Source organism: Raphanus sativus, chromosome 1 (assembly GCF_000801105.2).
Source record: "Raphanus sativus cultivar WK10039 chromosome 1, ASM80110v3, whole genome shotgun sequence".
Classification (NCBI taxonomy): Eukaryota; Viridiplantae; Streptophyta; class Magnoliopsida; order Brassicales; family Brassicaceae; genus Raphanus; species Raphanus sativus.
The window spans coordinates 7,498,272-7,511,344 of NC_079511.1; the positions used below are offsets into that span (position 1 = coordinate 7,498,272).

General features: G+C 40.8%; 3 protein-coding genes across 5 annotated transcripts; all 3 read left to right on the top strand.

Moving 5' to 3' along the window:
* Positions 1–637: 637 nt before the first annotated feature.
* LOC108811777 (histone acetyltransferase HAC12) lies at positions 638–8,052 on the top strand. 2 transcript variants are annotated; one of them, XM_018583869.2, is made up of 17 exons: positions 638–1,016; positions 1,198–1,321; positions 1,492–1,606; positions 1,728–1,986; positions 2,074–2,421; positions 2,589–3,823; positions 3,900–4,196; positions 4,289–4,567; positions 4,722–4,850; positions 4,957–5,157; positions 5,238–5,380; positions 5,466–5,778; positions 5,894–6,033; positions 6,209–6,287; positions 6,734–7,126; positions 7,245–7,456; positions 7,636–8,052. In XM_018583869.2, the coding sequence occupies exons 2-17, from the start codon at positions 1,275–1,277 to the stop codon at positions 7,748–7,750; spliced, it is 4,305 nt and encodes a 1,434-aa protein (XP_018439371.2). In that variant the 5' UTR covers positions 638–1,016; positions 1,198–1,274; the 3' UTR covers positions 7,751–8,052. The 2 variants fall into 2 exon arrangements, with proteins under 2 accessions (XP_018439371.2, XP_018439380.2); XM_018583878.2 differs by having other exon boundaries at positions 649–744.
* Positions 8,053–8,205: 153 nt separating this feature from the next.
* LOC108809311 (protein HIGH CHLOROPHYLL FLUORESCENCE PHENOTYPE 173, chloroplastic) lies at positions 8,206–11,617 on the top strand. Of its 2 annotated transcripts, XM_057008408.1 has the most exons (14): positions 8,206–8,403; positions 8,517–9,119; positions 9,209–9,421; positions 9,504–9,708; positions 9,792–9,867; positions 9,984–10,119; positions 10,207–10,311; positions 10,433–10,513; positions 10,607–10,696; positions 10,788–10,853; positions 10,930–10,986; positions 11,082–11,159; positions 11,247–11,294; positions 11,365–11,617. In XM_057008408.1, exons 1-14 carry the CDS (start codon positions 8,221–8,223, stop codon positions 11,434–11,436), a joined length of 2,013 nt encoding a protein of 670 aa, XP_056864388.1. In that variant the 5' UTR covers positions 8,206–8,220; the 3' UTR covers positions 11,437–11,617. The 2 variants fall into 2 exon arrangements, with proteins under 2 accessions (XP_056864388.1, XP_018436964.1); XM_018581462.2 differs by lacking the exon at positions 8,206–8,403 and having other exon boundaries at positions 8,430–9,119.
* A 97-nt stretch (positions 11,618–11,714) lies between these two features.
* Positions 11,715–13,001, top strand: LOC108809320 (uncharacterized). Its single transcript, XM_018581471.2, has 2 exons — positions 11,715–12,283; positions 12,671–13,001. Exons 1-2 carry the CDS (start codon positions 12,098–12,100, stop codon positions 12,863–12,865), a joined length of 381 nt encoding a protein of 126 aa, XP_018436973.1. The 5' UTR covers positions 11,715–12,097; the 3' UTR covers positions 12,866–13,001.
* The last annotated feature ends 72 nt before the right edge of the window (positions 13,002–13,073 follow it).

Sequence of the window (13,073 nt, forward strand, 5' to 3'; positions counted from 1 at the left end):
TTATTTATAAAATTATATTAGTTATTTTATGTAAAAATATCAAATGTATCCCACCGGTAGATCACCTATTTTCACATATCGTTCCAGCACGTGCAACATTTTCTTTTCTTTTTTAATATTTTTAATAAATGGCAAAACCGTAAATATACCATCTTCTTCAATTAGGTGTAGATAAGGGTTTCTGCAATTTTCACCATTACAGTTATCAGAGATATGTCATGATTCGACAAAATCTTGTGTGTTTTCTTATAGGTTTTATATTAAATCTGTAAATCTCACATCTAATACTCGATTCCAACCATTTAAACTCCAAAAATGGATAGTTGGCAAAACCGATTTCTTCACCCGTCGCCATGCTTGGCCTCTGCCCAGCGCTCCGCCTAGTAATCGCCCTTCACACCCGTGTTCGAATGTTTTTCGAATATGTATTCATAAGAATTGTGATAAGTTATATTGATGCAGTTATGGATGCTTATTAGGCTACAACTGATGGGGGTGATTATTAGGTAGTTATCATATAAAAAGTTGGGTATCGTGGAAAAATAATTGTTGGACACAACTGATATCAATGGGTCACACTGCAAAATTAATAGAATAGATTACTACTTCCAATATAAAAACGAAAAGTCCCCAAAAAGGAAAAATAAAAAAAGAAAAGAAAATCCCCAAAATCGCCCTAAAAAAATCTTGGAAGAACTCCGACCCCTTCGGAAACCTCTCCGATCTTTGTCGATCGATCATTCGGTAATATCTTCTTCTTGTTTTCGATTCTAGGGTTTCGGAATCTCTGCCTGGTTCTCTCCACTGTCTTTGTATTTTCTTTCCTTCCTGGCTTGTGTGAGTTCGCTTCACTCACACGTGCGACACTCACTCGATCATCACCGACTTTGTTGCTCCATTCTACTCTCGTGTTTCGTAGTAGTCTCGATCATCGTAACCACCATTAACGCTATTTGTGTCCGCGACCTTTCGAGTGACAAAAAAAACGTTTGCATTCTTTGTGCATCAACTTCAAGGTTGAGTGGAATTCTTTTATTTTATTTTATTTTATTGGTTGGCTTTCTTGTCGCCGCTCGCTCCTCTCGCTCTGTTTTCGTAACTCATCCAATTTATTTTATTTTTTTTTGCAATTGGGCTTCTTCGTTGCTTTGATCATCTCTAATTCAACTGTAGACTAATGACAACTCGCAAATGCAGAAATTTAGTTGTTGCTTCATCCCGGTGCTGTTGCTAGTGGAGGGGACTTCACGTAACATCTCGTTGGTCCTCCTCCTATGGACCATGATAACTCGAAACTCCGGCACTACATGCAAAACCTTGTGTAAGTCTTCTTATAAACCTTATAATGGATTTGAGTTATTGTTATCTCAATCTGTGCTGGGAGTTGGTCGAACTGATTATTTCTTGGCGGCTGCATCACTCTCTATTTTCCGTTTGTTGCTTATGACCTGATATCTCTTTAGTGTTAACTGAATCTCCTTGATCTTCCAGCTTTAACATTGTACTGCAACGGCAATCATCTCCTGTCGATGCTGCGTCAAAGCCAAAGTTTATGGAGCTTGCTAGACGCTTAGAGGAAGGGCTGTTTAAGATGGCTAACTCAAAGGTTGGTAGTTGGCGTTTAGGATTTGGTTTACTGGTGAATTCCTACAAGATTGGGTGATTGCTTTTTGACATCTTGCCTGTACATCCAGCTTATTTGTGACATTTTCCAACTTATACTACAGGAGGATTACGTGAACGGGTCAACCCTTGAGTCTCGGATTATGGGCCTATTAAAAAGCAGATACTTGAATAACTACAATCAGCGACTTGCTGATTCGTCTTCGATTGGAACGATGATACCTACTCCAGGATTATCGGGTAATCCTAGTTCGATGGTTACAAACTCTGCTGATGCTACAGTAGCTGGAAACAACAACAGCACAAGTGCAGCTGTGAACACTGGAAACCTTCTAGCTGCTGGCGGAATGCATGATCATAAAGGTTTTTTTCCGTTTAAATGCTCAAATATACTTTTTCTGGAGTTTTTCCATCTCATGTGTCCCTGACACCTTAGCAATTTGTTTGCAGGCAATATCTCTACTGGATACCAACATTCTTCGATAAACTTTTCTCTTGGTTCGGGAGGGAACCTGGCATCCGTGGGTTCTCAAAGAAGTACTGCTCAGATGATTCCTACGCCTGGGTTCGTTAACAATGGTACTAATAACAACAGTGATGGATTTTCTGCTGAGACCACCATGGTACCTCAGTCTCAGCAACAGCAGCAAAGGCAGGATACCGGTGGTCAAAATAGTCAAATGTTTTCAAACCAAATGGATGCTGGCCGTAGACCTGACATGCAACCAAAACCGGCTGGTGTGGCCAATAGCTCTGTAAATGATGGTGTTGGAGTGAACGAAAAAAGTGTAGACACAGGTAATTCTTAAAAATTTACCGTAGTCCTTGTATAACATCCCCTGTCAAGAAAGCTGGGTAATTTCTCTTTTTTTATGTCTTGATAATCAGATTTCATATGTTCTTTCCTGGGGTTTGGCGCTTGTGAATGACTAGTAATATCTAAAGCATGTTATTTCATATTTCAGGGGAAGGTTATAGAACCACAAATCCTGACACCCTTGGATCAGGAATCCGACATATTCAGCCAATGTTATGCCCTCAGAATATAGGTTCTGATTCTAGCAACAGTTTTAGCAATCTTGCTGTTGCAGTAAAATCAGAACCCAATCCACGGGGTCAATGGCCTTCCCAGTCTCAAGAAAACCCTCAAATTTCTAATGGCATGTCGAGTGAACAGAACATTCAGGAGGATTTCCGTCGAAGAATTACCGGAATGGATGAAGCTCAACCTAATAATTTGACCGAAGGGTCTGTTACTGATCAAAATCAAACATCTACCACATCCGAATCCCATAGTCTGCAAAATTCTGTTGCACATCAACAGAAATGGCTCTTGTTTCTACTTCATGCACGCGACTGCAAACCGCCGGTAGGGAAGTGCACAGAGCGAAATTGCGTTACTGTTCAGAGACTATGGAGTCACATGAACAGCTGTGCAAAACCTCGATGTTTGTATTGGCGTTGTCGTATCACAAAGTCATTGATTATCCACCTTAAAACCTGCAAGGATCTTAAGTGCCCCCTCTGTGTACCAGTGAAGAAAACCTACCGTCAGCAACAAGTGAATGCGCGCCTGCAGGCCCGTTTAGAAAACGAAAGCAGTTCAGTGATCGCGGTGAACAGAGATGTAGTATCAAATGATTCACAGTGCGCTACTGCTGGAGCTGTTTCTAGTGCCCCGGGCTGTGTTGACACTTTAGATAATGTGCAAGCTTCATCAAAACGGTTGAAGGTGGATCAGTCTTTTCAACCAGTGGTCTCTGAGACTGAAAGTTGTAAAAGCTCCACTGTTTCCAAAACAGAATCAGAATTATCTCAGGATGATGAAAGAAAGGATCATAGGCACAGCGACGCACATGCGGTATTGAATTCGGAGAACGGGGAAGTGAACGAAGAAATTTCTGATCTCTCTGTTCAAGCTGGATTCGGCATCAAAGAGATAAGACATGAAGCTTTTGAAAATGATCCCAAGCCTAGGCCTGTCAGTGAACCAGGTCAACATGATCTATCTGGTGCCTCGCCAAAGCAAGAAAATATAAAAATGGAGCAAGACACGAAGAAAGAACTTCTGGTGGAGTCTGCTGATGTTGTTACATCAAAATCTGGAAACCCAAAGATAAAGGGTGTTTCTTTGACTGAATTTTTCACTCCGGAACAAGTGAGAGAACATATTCGTGGTCTTCGTCAGTGGATTGGGCAGGTGTGCAATTTTATTGACTTCGAAAGTATGTACTCGCTGATGAATAACTTGTCATATAATTTCTATTTGTCTACAGAATAAAGGCAATGCAGAAAAGAATCAGGCCATGGAGAATTCGATGAATGAGAATTCCTGCCAGTTATGTGCGGTGGAGAGGCTTACGTTCGAGCCGCCACCTATTTATTGTACTCCTTGTGGTGCTCGTATCAAAAGAAATGCGATTTACTATACTGTCGTAGCTGGTGAACATCGGCATTACTTTTGTATTCCCTGTTATAATGGATCCCGAGGAGAAACTATACTCGCTGAAGGGACTTCGATGCCGAAGGCAAGACTCGAGAAAAAGACAAACGATGTAGAGACTGAAGAATGGGTAAGACTATCCACTCGGTAAATTTTTATAGTCATGTGCCTCTCACCTTGTAGGTTTTCTTAGTTTTTTGTTGCGTTCCATAATTTTTGCAGTGGGTCCAGTGTGATAAATGTGAGGCCTGGCAGCATCAAATATGTGCTCTCTTTAATGGGCGAAGGAATGATGGGGGCCAAGCTGAGTACACCTGCCCAAATTGCTATATACTTGAGATGGAGCAAAATGAGAGAAAGCCTTTACTTCAGAGCGCTTTTCTTGGAGCGAAAGACCTACCAAAAACGATTCTCAGTGACCATATAGAGCAGCGTTTGTTTCAAAGGCTGGAGCAGGAAAGAACTGAGAGAGCCAGGGCTCAAGGAAAAAATTGTGATGAGGTAATCTGGCGGTTGAATTGTACAAGGTTTAAGGTTTCATGTGGTTTTGCATCTCTGAGTCTTATCTTCTATTAAATTGTGCTTCTCTGGCAACAATAGATTGAAGTTTACTGGTTTGTCACCCATTTTTTACTTGTTTTACTGCCACTGACAGATTCCTACTGCTGAATCCCTTGTCGTTAGAGTTGTTTTATCCGTTGACAAGAAGCTGGAAGTCAAATCTCGATTTCTTGAAATATTTAGGGAGGATAATTTCCCCACAAAATTTCCATACAAGTCCAAGGTAAGAATGATTCACGCCCACTACTATTGTATTTGCTTCACGTTCACATTTTCATGATACCGCTCTTCAAGCAATACATTTCACTCGCCACATTTTATTTTGCCAGGTGGTTCTGTTGTTCCAGAAGATTGAAGGTGTAGAAGTTTGCTTGTTCGGGGTGTATGTCCAAGAATTTGGATCCGAATGTTCATCTCCTAATCATCGCCGTGTATATCTCTCGTATCTGGATTCTGTGAAGTACTTTAGACCTGAGATTAAATGTGCTTATGGAGAGGCTCTGCGCACTTTTGTATACCAAGAAATTCTAGTAAGTCCTGGTTTTAACTAAGACTTGTTGGTCTTTAAATTGCATTGAGAATTCAAGGGTATACATTGATGCTTTTTCAGATTGGTTACCTGGAATACTGCAAAATGCGTGGTTTCACGAGCTGCTATATATGGGCTTGTCCACCACTGAAGGGTGATGACTATATCCTATATTGCCATCCAGAAATTCAGAAAACGCCAAAGTCTGATAAACTAAGGGGGTGGTCAGTCCAATTGCCTTGGGTAATTTTCTTCATAAAATTTTCGTATGAATGAATCTTTTACATCCTCAATTTGCTCCTGGTACAGGTACTTAGCAATGTTGAGAAAAGCTGCAAAGGAAGGGATTGTAGCGGGAACTACAAATCTGTATGACCATTTTTTCTTGCAAATTGGTGAATGTAGAGCTAAGGTTACGGCTGCTAGGCTCCCGTATTTCGATGGTGACTATTGGCCAGGTGCAGCAGAGGATATCATACATCAAATGGGTCAAGAAGATGATGGTAGAAAGGGAAATAAGAAAGGAATTCTGAAGAAACCCGTTACGAAAAGGGCTCTAAAAGGATCCGGCCAGTCGGATCTGTCTAGGAATATGTCCATAGATCAGCTGCTAATGCATAAAGTAATTGTTTCTTTCTAGCACCCTTCCTCTCTTGCATATCAGTTTCAGTAGTTCGGCCCTTTTGAATAGCTAGGTTTTGTGTTTACTTGTTAATATTATTTCTGTACGTTTTTAGCTTGGTGAGATCATTCGCCCCATGAAGGAGGATTTTATCATGGTTCACTTGCAGCCTTGTTGCTCCCATTGCTGTACACTGATGGTAACTGGAAATCGTTGGGTCTGCAGCCAGTGCAAAGGTTTCCAGTTATGTGACGGGTAATAATTGTCTTGCCTCTTTTGCTAGTTAATTATTTTTTCTCATTCCTGCGCTTTTGTTGGTGTAACTTGGAAGCGGTGGTTTTTATCTTGTTGGAAGAGACTTATTGCTAAACCCATGCGTGTTTTACCTGATAGAGTGATGCTATCTCTGATTCGTTATTCAAACTTGCAGGTGCTATGAGGCTGAACAGAAACGATGGGTCAGAGAAAGGCATCCTGTTAATCAAAAGGCTAAACATACACTGTATCATGTAAGTTACATTGACTTGTGATACACGTTATGGTTTAACATACAATCGACGAAAGAAATGAGCTTTGTGTCTTTTTCCTTTCTTTATTGTAGTATTAAGGTTTTGGTTTATTTTATGTTTAGTTAAAAGATAAATGTACTTTGGTTAGGTTTTAGTTTAGTTTAACTTGGCCACTATAAGGTCTCGTATATCAATTTGCGACAATTAACCTTATTCTCTAAGAGCCACTAGGGTTAAAACGGTTAGCTTAATTTAGACTTTATTTTGTTTCTTTTTTCTCGAGTTAACCACAGTTCCTATTACGAGAGCAAAAAGCACAGTTGCAAGCTCGTATCAGATTGTTTTGGAATTTAAAAAGAGGTTCTCTCGTCTAGTCTCATGTGCCTGAGTGTCTCTGTATTTAATAATAACTCGGGATTTTTTTTTTGGGTGTATCTTTCTTATAGGTTGAGATCACCGATATTCCTGCAGACACCACGGATAGAGATGAGATACTTGAAAGTGAATTTTTTGATACGAGGCAATCATTCCTGAGTCTATGTCAAGGGAACCATTATCAGTATGATACACTGAGGCGGGCAAAACATTCTTCCATGATGGTGCTTTATCATATGCACAATCCAACTGCTCCTGCTTTTGTCGCGACATGTAACGCATGTCACCTCGATATCGAAAGTGGTCAAGGTTGGCGTTGTGAAGTTTGCCCGGACTACGATGTATGCAATACTTGTTACAGTAGAGAAGGCTGTGTTAATCATCCTCACAAGTTGACAAATCATCCATCACAAGCTGATCAGAATGCTCAGAATAAAGAAGCTAGGCAATTGCGAGACTTGCGGGTATTGAAATATTCTCTTCCTCTTGAAAAAAGTTGCACCTTCTTCTCTTGCTCTAATATGCCGTTTAGCTCCCAAAACTTCTCTGATTGTAACGTTTTCGTTGTTTAAATTTTTACAGTTCAGGAATCTTCTGGTGCATGGGGTGCGATGCCGTGCTCGTGCAGATTGTCAATATCCCAACTGCCGTGTTGTGAGTGGGCTATTCAAACATGCCCTCGATTGCACAATACAGTATAGAGGAGGTTGTGTTCAATGCAAGAAAATGTGGCATCTCTTGCAAATCCACGCTCGGGTCTGCAATGATTCAAATTGCGGTGTAGTTCAATGCGGGTAATCTCTTTTAACTTCTCTCGCTGTCTGAACACTTTTTGTTAACCTTTTCTTTTACCCGAGTCTTGCTGTGAAGTTTTTGGATGTTTTTTACAACTCTGGCATATAGCATATGGCGAAGCTTTTAAAACGAATGGTCCACCGTATTGATTGATCATTGTGGATCTCTATGTATTCAGGGAGATAAAGGAGAATCAGAGAAGGTTACAGCAGCGATCAGAATCACGGCGCAGAGCAGCCGTCATGGAGATGGTGCGACAGAGGGCTGCAGAAGTAGCTGGGACCTCCGGTTGATTAATATGATTTTAGGATATAAACAGAAGTAGAAATCTAATTTTCTTTCCGGAAGATAATCCACTGAAAAAAGAAGACAGCGAAGTGAATATTCCCAGCTAGTGAAGACTCGTAAGAAGAAGAAAACAAACCATATAACGGATTAACATATAGATTCATTTTTTTTTTCATCTGGGCATAACTTCTTCTAGTCAAGTAAGATGAGAAGAGTGTCTACGGGATACGATCTCTAACATTTTTTTGAATATCACTGTATTATTGACATTTTCAGATCATTAATTGGAATATATTTTGTCTAACAAGGTAATCGCTCTACATGGTACGGATTCTAAAGTTTGGTACTAAATTATCCATGACCATGAGAAGTAAATGATTATGGAAAATAAAAAGAAGAGGAAAAGCGAGAGTGTACGTGGCTTGTTAATTGGCTCACAAGTCATATCACTGTCCGAAAACATACAAGGCAGATTATGTGGTCATCTTCTCTCCTCGTCCCTCTCTCTCTCCCCTTCCGATATGTCAAAATCCTCCGATCCAACCATTTTTATTTTGCTGAAAAATCTCACTTTCATTATCCGTTTACAATTTCGACCAAAGAAAGTCTTTTCAGCGACAGGCTAGCATGCAAAGATTCATATAACAAGTGTATGTATGCATAAATACATAATTATCCAAAATATTTTCACAATATCAGAATATTTGAAAATAAATATTTTTTTTTGACTGAAAATTGAAGCTTAAGCTCTGTTTTGTTGTAGAAACAGAGGATTCGAACATGGTGGTTGGTAGTATTGTCGGCAGTAACATGGCAGCGACTGATGCGAGGTTTCTAAGTTCCAATTTCGGCAACACTTTCAGCAGAATTCACAGATGGGATTTTCACGATCGGTCCCAGATCGCAATCCCTAGGGCTCAATCTTCTTCTTCTCAACCTCCTCCTCCGCCTTCATCCTCCGACAAGAACCGCCGCGATAAGAAGCTCAGAAACCGACCGGCAACCACAGCTACTAAGGAAAGCGAAGAGACGGTTGCGAAGAAACTCGACTTACCTCCTCCGCCGCCGCAGACTCAATCTCCGTCACCGCCGCCGCCGCTAAAGCTCGACGACGTGAATCCAGTGGGTTTGGGACGGCGATCGCGGCAGCTCTTCGACGAGGTGTGGCGGAAATTCTCCGGCTTGGGTCAGATCTCGAGGACGACGAGACCCGACGAGCAGGACGCTCTCGACAGTCTTCTCATCAGAGAAGGACCTATGTGCGAGTTCGCTGTCCCCGGCGCTCAGAACGTCACCGTTTTGGTCGTTGGAGCCACTAGCAGAATCGGCCGCATCGTCGTCCGTAAACTCATGCTCCGTGGCTACACCGTCAAGGTTCGGTTTACATTAAAATAAAATGCTGATTCGTATAATATAAAGTATTGGTGCGTTTATTATATACATTGGGGTGTGTTACTGTTTAGGCGCTGGTGAGGAAGACAGATGAGGAAGTGGTTAGTATGTTGCCAAGATCAGTAGATATCGTGGTGGGAGATGTGGGAGAACCCTCGACGCTCAAATCCGCGGTGGAAAGCTGCAGCAAGATCATCTATTGCGCCACCGCTCGGTCTACTATCACTGCTGACCTTGTCCGGGTTGATCATTTGGGTGTTTATAACCTCACCAAGGCTTTTCAGGTATATATGACTAAACCTTTGTTGGTTCTTGTTTTGTTGTAGTCATTTAATACGTGTGTTTTTTTGTTTGAGTGCTTTGCAGGATTACAATAACAGATTAGCGCAGCTGAGAGCTGGTAAAAGCAGCAAGAGCAAGCTTTTGATCGCCAAGTTCAAGTCTGCCGAGGCACTTGACGGTTGGGAAGTTCGTCAAGGAACTTACTTTCAGGACACAACTGCTTCTAAATATGATGGTGGGATGGATGCTAAGTTTGAGTTCACCGAATCTGAGAGAGCTGAGTTTTCAGGTACACACTACTCACTCTTATGAGAGAGAGTTAGTCAATGCAAAAGTCTATTTTTTTGAGGTGTCACCGGGTTTCAAATGCAGGTTATGTTTTCACCCGAGGAGGATATGTTGAGTTGTCTAAGAAACTTTCACTTCCACTAGGTTCCACTCTTGACAGGTATTAACTGTCTTTATTTACTCTCATATTATTCTGTGAAATGATTGGATCATAGAAACTTAGAGAAAGGGGATAGCCTTGGCTTCTTTTGTGTGCTAATGGTTTTATATCAATAGGTATGAAGGCTTAGTTCTTTCTGTTGGTGGTAACGGAAGATCATATGTTGTAATCCTTGAAGCTGGTCCATCGTCTGATATGTCTCAGAGCAAACTCTATTTCGCAAGGATTACTACCAAAGCTGGATTTTGTCGGGTACGAAAAGCATCATGTCTCTTGCTCATTAATGCTATACCCTTTTTTCCGCTATCTCTCTGGCTAAAACTTTGGTTCTTTGGGCAGGTAAGGGTACCATTTTCAGCTTTTCGTCCGGTTAACCCTGAAGATCCACCGCTAGATCCGTTTCTCGTTCATACATTGACAATACGTTTTGAGCCTAAGAGACAGGTTTGCTTAGATGATTCAGCACTTGTTTTTGGGGCTTGATCGGTTTGATCATTCTCCAACTACTTTCATTCCTTGGTGTTTGAGTTTAGCAATCTGTTTGGTTTTTCTTAATCTCTTTCAGAGACCAGTTGATGGTGTTGCTGGTGCACAACAAGATCTAAGAAGCTTTAGCCTTGTATTCGAGTACATCAAAGCTTTGCCTGTAAGTAGTACTCTTAACTTACTCCTTTTTTGAAGTTCATCGCTTGAAAGACCGGAGAGGTATCAACTTTCTGGTTTTTTTTCTTGTCTGCAGGCGGGTCAAGAAACCGATTTTATTTTGGTTTCATGTACTGGTTCTGGAGTAGAACCCAACAGAAGAGAGCAAGTGTTAAAAGCTAAGAGAGTAAGTCTATATATTTTTTTTCTGAAAATACACATTGTAACAGCTCTTGGATCTGTCTTACTCTTTCTCTCACTGTCGGCTAATTTGACAGGCTGGTGAAGATTCATTGAGAAGATCAGGCCTTGGATACACCATTATCCGTCCCGGTCCCTTGAAGGTACCTCTTCTTTGAGTTTTTTAGCCAATGTATATGTCTGTGGATTTGACTATATATACAAATTTTTCTGATACAGGAAGAGCCAGGCGGTCAACGAGCTCTGATATTTGATCAGGGAAACAGAATATCTCAGGTTTAGTTCCAAATCACAACACAAAGTCACTACACTCTCTCCCAATGAGCTCTCACTCAACTCTCAAATGCGCAATTTATCTATCATTTTTTCAGGGAATCAGTTGCGCTGATGTGGCTGATATTTGTGTAAAGTCACTGCACGATTCTACAGCGAGGAACAAAAGCTTTGATGTGAGTAGCAGTTAATTTGTATAGAAAAACTCAGTCTTTTGTCTGTGAAACAAAAGAAATCATACTTTTTTTTGTTTTCACTTGCAGGTTTGCCATGAATACGTCGCTGAGCAAGGAATAGAGCTCTACGAGCTGGTAGGAATGAAGAACTTACTTGTTGCATATAATAATCTGAGGAAAGCTAATCTAGTTATTGCTTTTGCAGGTGGCTCATTTGCCAGACAAGGCGAACAACTATCTGACTCCTGCTTTATCTGTACTTGAGAAGAACACATGATACACAAAGTGAAAAGAAGAATCCTTGATTCCCATTTTGTCTCTTGTAATTCATCTCAACCCCCATATCCATATACACTACTACATAAATACATACGTCTCTCTTGTATAATTTTGTACAGACAAAGAATCTCTTCTTCCTTCCTTCCTCGGTATCTATCTCCAGTAACATTGTTTTCTTATATTCAGCTTTTTGAGTTTGTGTAGTAATACAAGAAAAGGGTGTGAGACTCTTGTTTTCTATTACACAACAACTCAGTATAAAAATGAGTCATTGATACAGCTAAAAGCGTGCATCTTCTTCGCTAATATTATTAGCAAACATGAGATTATTTCAAATTGTCTCATAATGAAGACGTCGGAGACACATAGGCAACTTCCCGGCGAAGTTTTCTCCCGAGCTTTCTTTTGATTCAAGTCTCATCTTCTTCCTAACGTGCTAATGTTTTTTCCCTGACGTGGCAGCACACGTCTTCTGTTGGGCGATAATGGATGAGGCCCATTAACTTGAGTAATGGGCTTTACTGTGTTAAATGGGTTATTTAATTGTGACCGGGTTTGGATCTGGTCCGACCCGACAGGGAGTTGAAAAACAAAGGGAAAACACACAGAGAGGCGGCGTTAAACAGTGAGAGAGACAAGGAAGAGGAAGAGGAATAAAGATGAACAAGAAGGAGATCTTCAAGCTAGCAAAGGGTTTCAGGGGAAGAGCGAAGAACTGCATAAGAATCGCGAGGGAGAGAGTGGAGAAAGCTCTTCAGTACTCTTACAGAGACAGGCGCAACAAGAAACGTGAGATGCGAGGTCTCTGGATCGAGCGTATCAACGCCGGCTCTCGTCAGCACGGTGTACTGTTCTTCTTTTCAATCCTTTTTAGCCTCAAATGAATGCTTCGTTGACTGACTAGAATCCCTTTGATTCCATTTCGTTCTAGCTGCGGCTGATTACTGTAGAAATGAGACCTTTGAGATTGTAAAAATCATTTTAGGGTTTATGATGATGATTACAACCACAAGTTGTAGCTTGATTTCTGGACAGAACAATCACGTTTGTAGTTTTGTTTCTCGATTTTTTTTTAATATTGCAGTGGTTCTCTGTGTTTGCATCCACGTGGAAATAGAAGTTATTGTGTATAACTAGAAAGAAGATCGATAGAACTTGGATTAAGGGCATTTCAGATTTTGCTTGTGAAGAAAATTTCTGGAATCTTTTAACATTTTAAAGCCTTGAAACAGGTGAACTACGGTAACTTTATCCACGGACTGATGAAGGAGAACATCCAGCTGAACCGTAAAGTCCTCTCTGAGTTGTCTATGCACGAACCTTACAGCTTCAAAGCACTCGTTGACGTCTCCCGCAACTCCTTCCCTGGTAACAAGAACGTTGTCCAAGCCCCTCGGAAAGTAGACATTTCTTCCATTAATGCCTAGTTATTATGAACATGTCTCTCCTTTCTTGTTCTCTTTCAAACAAAGAACACATACCGTTTAGTTTTTTTTTGTTTGAATCACATGAACACAAACAAGAGCTTCACAATCTTTGAGCCAATGTATTTCTGTCTTCTTATTTCGTTTACCAGTTCTAAATCCATTGATTTGTTTACTAATAATAGCCTAAATACCTATAGATCTTTTATCA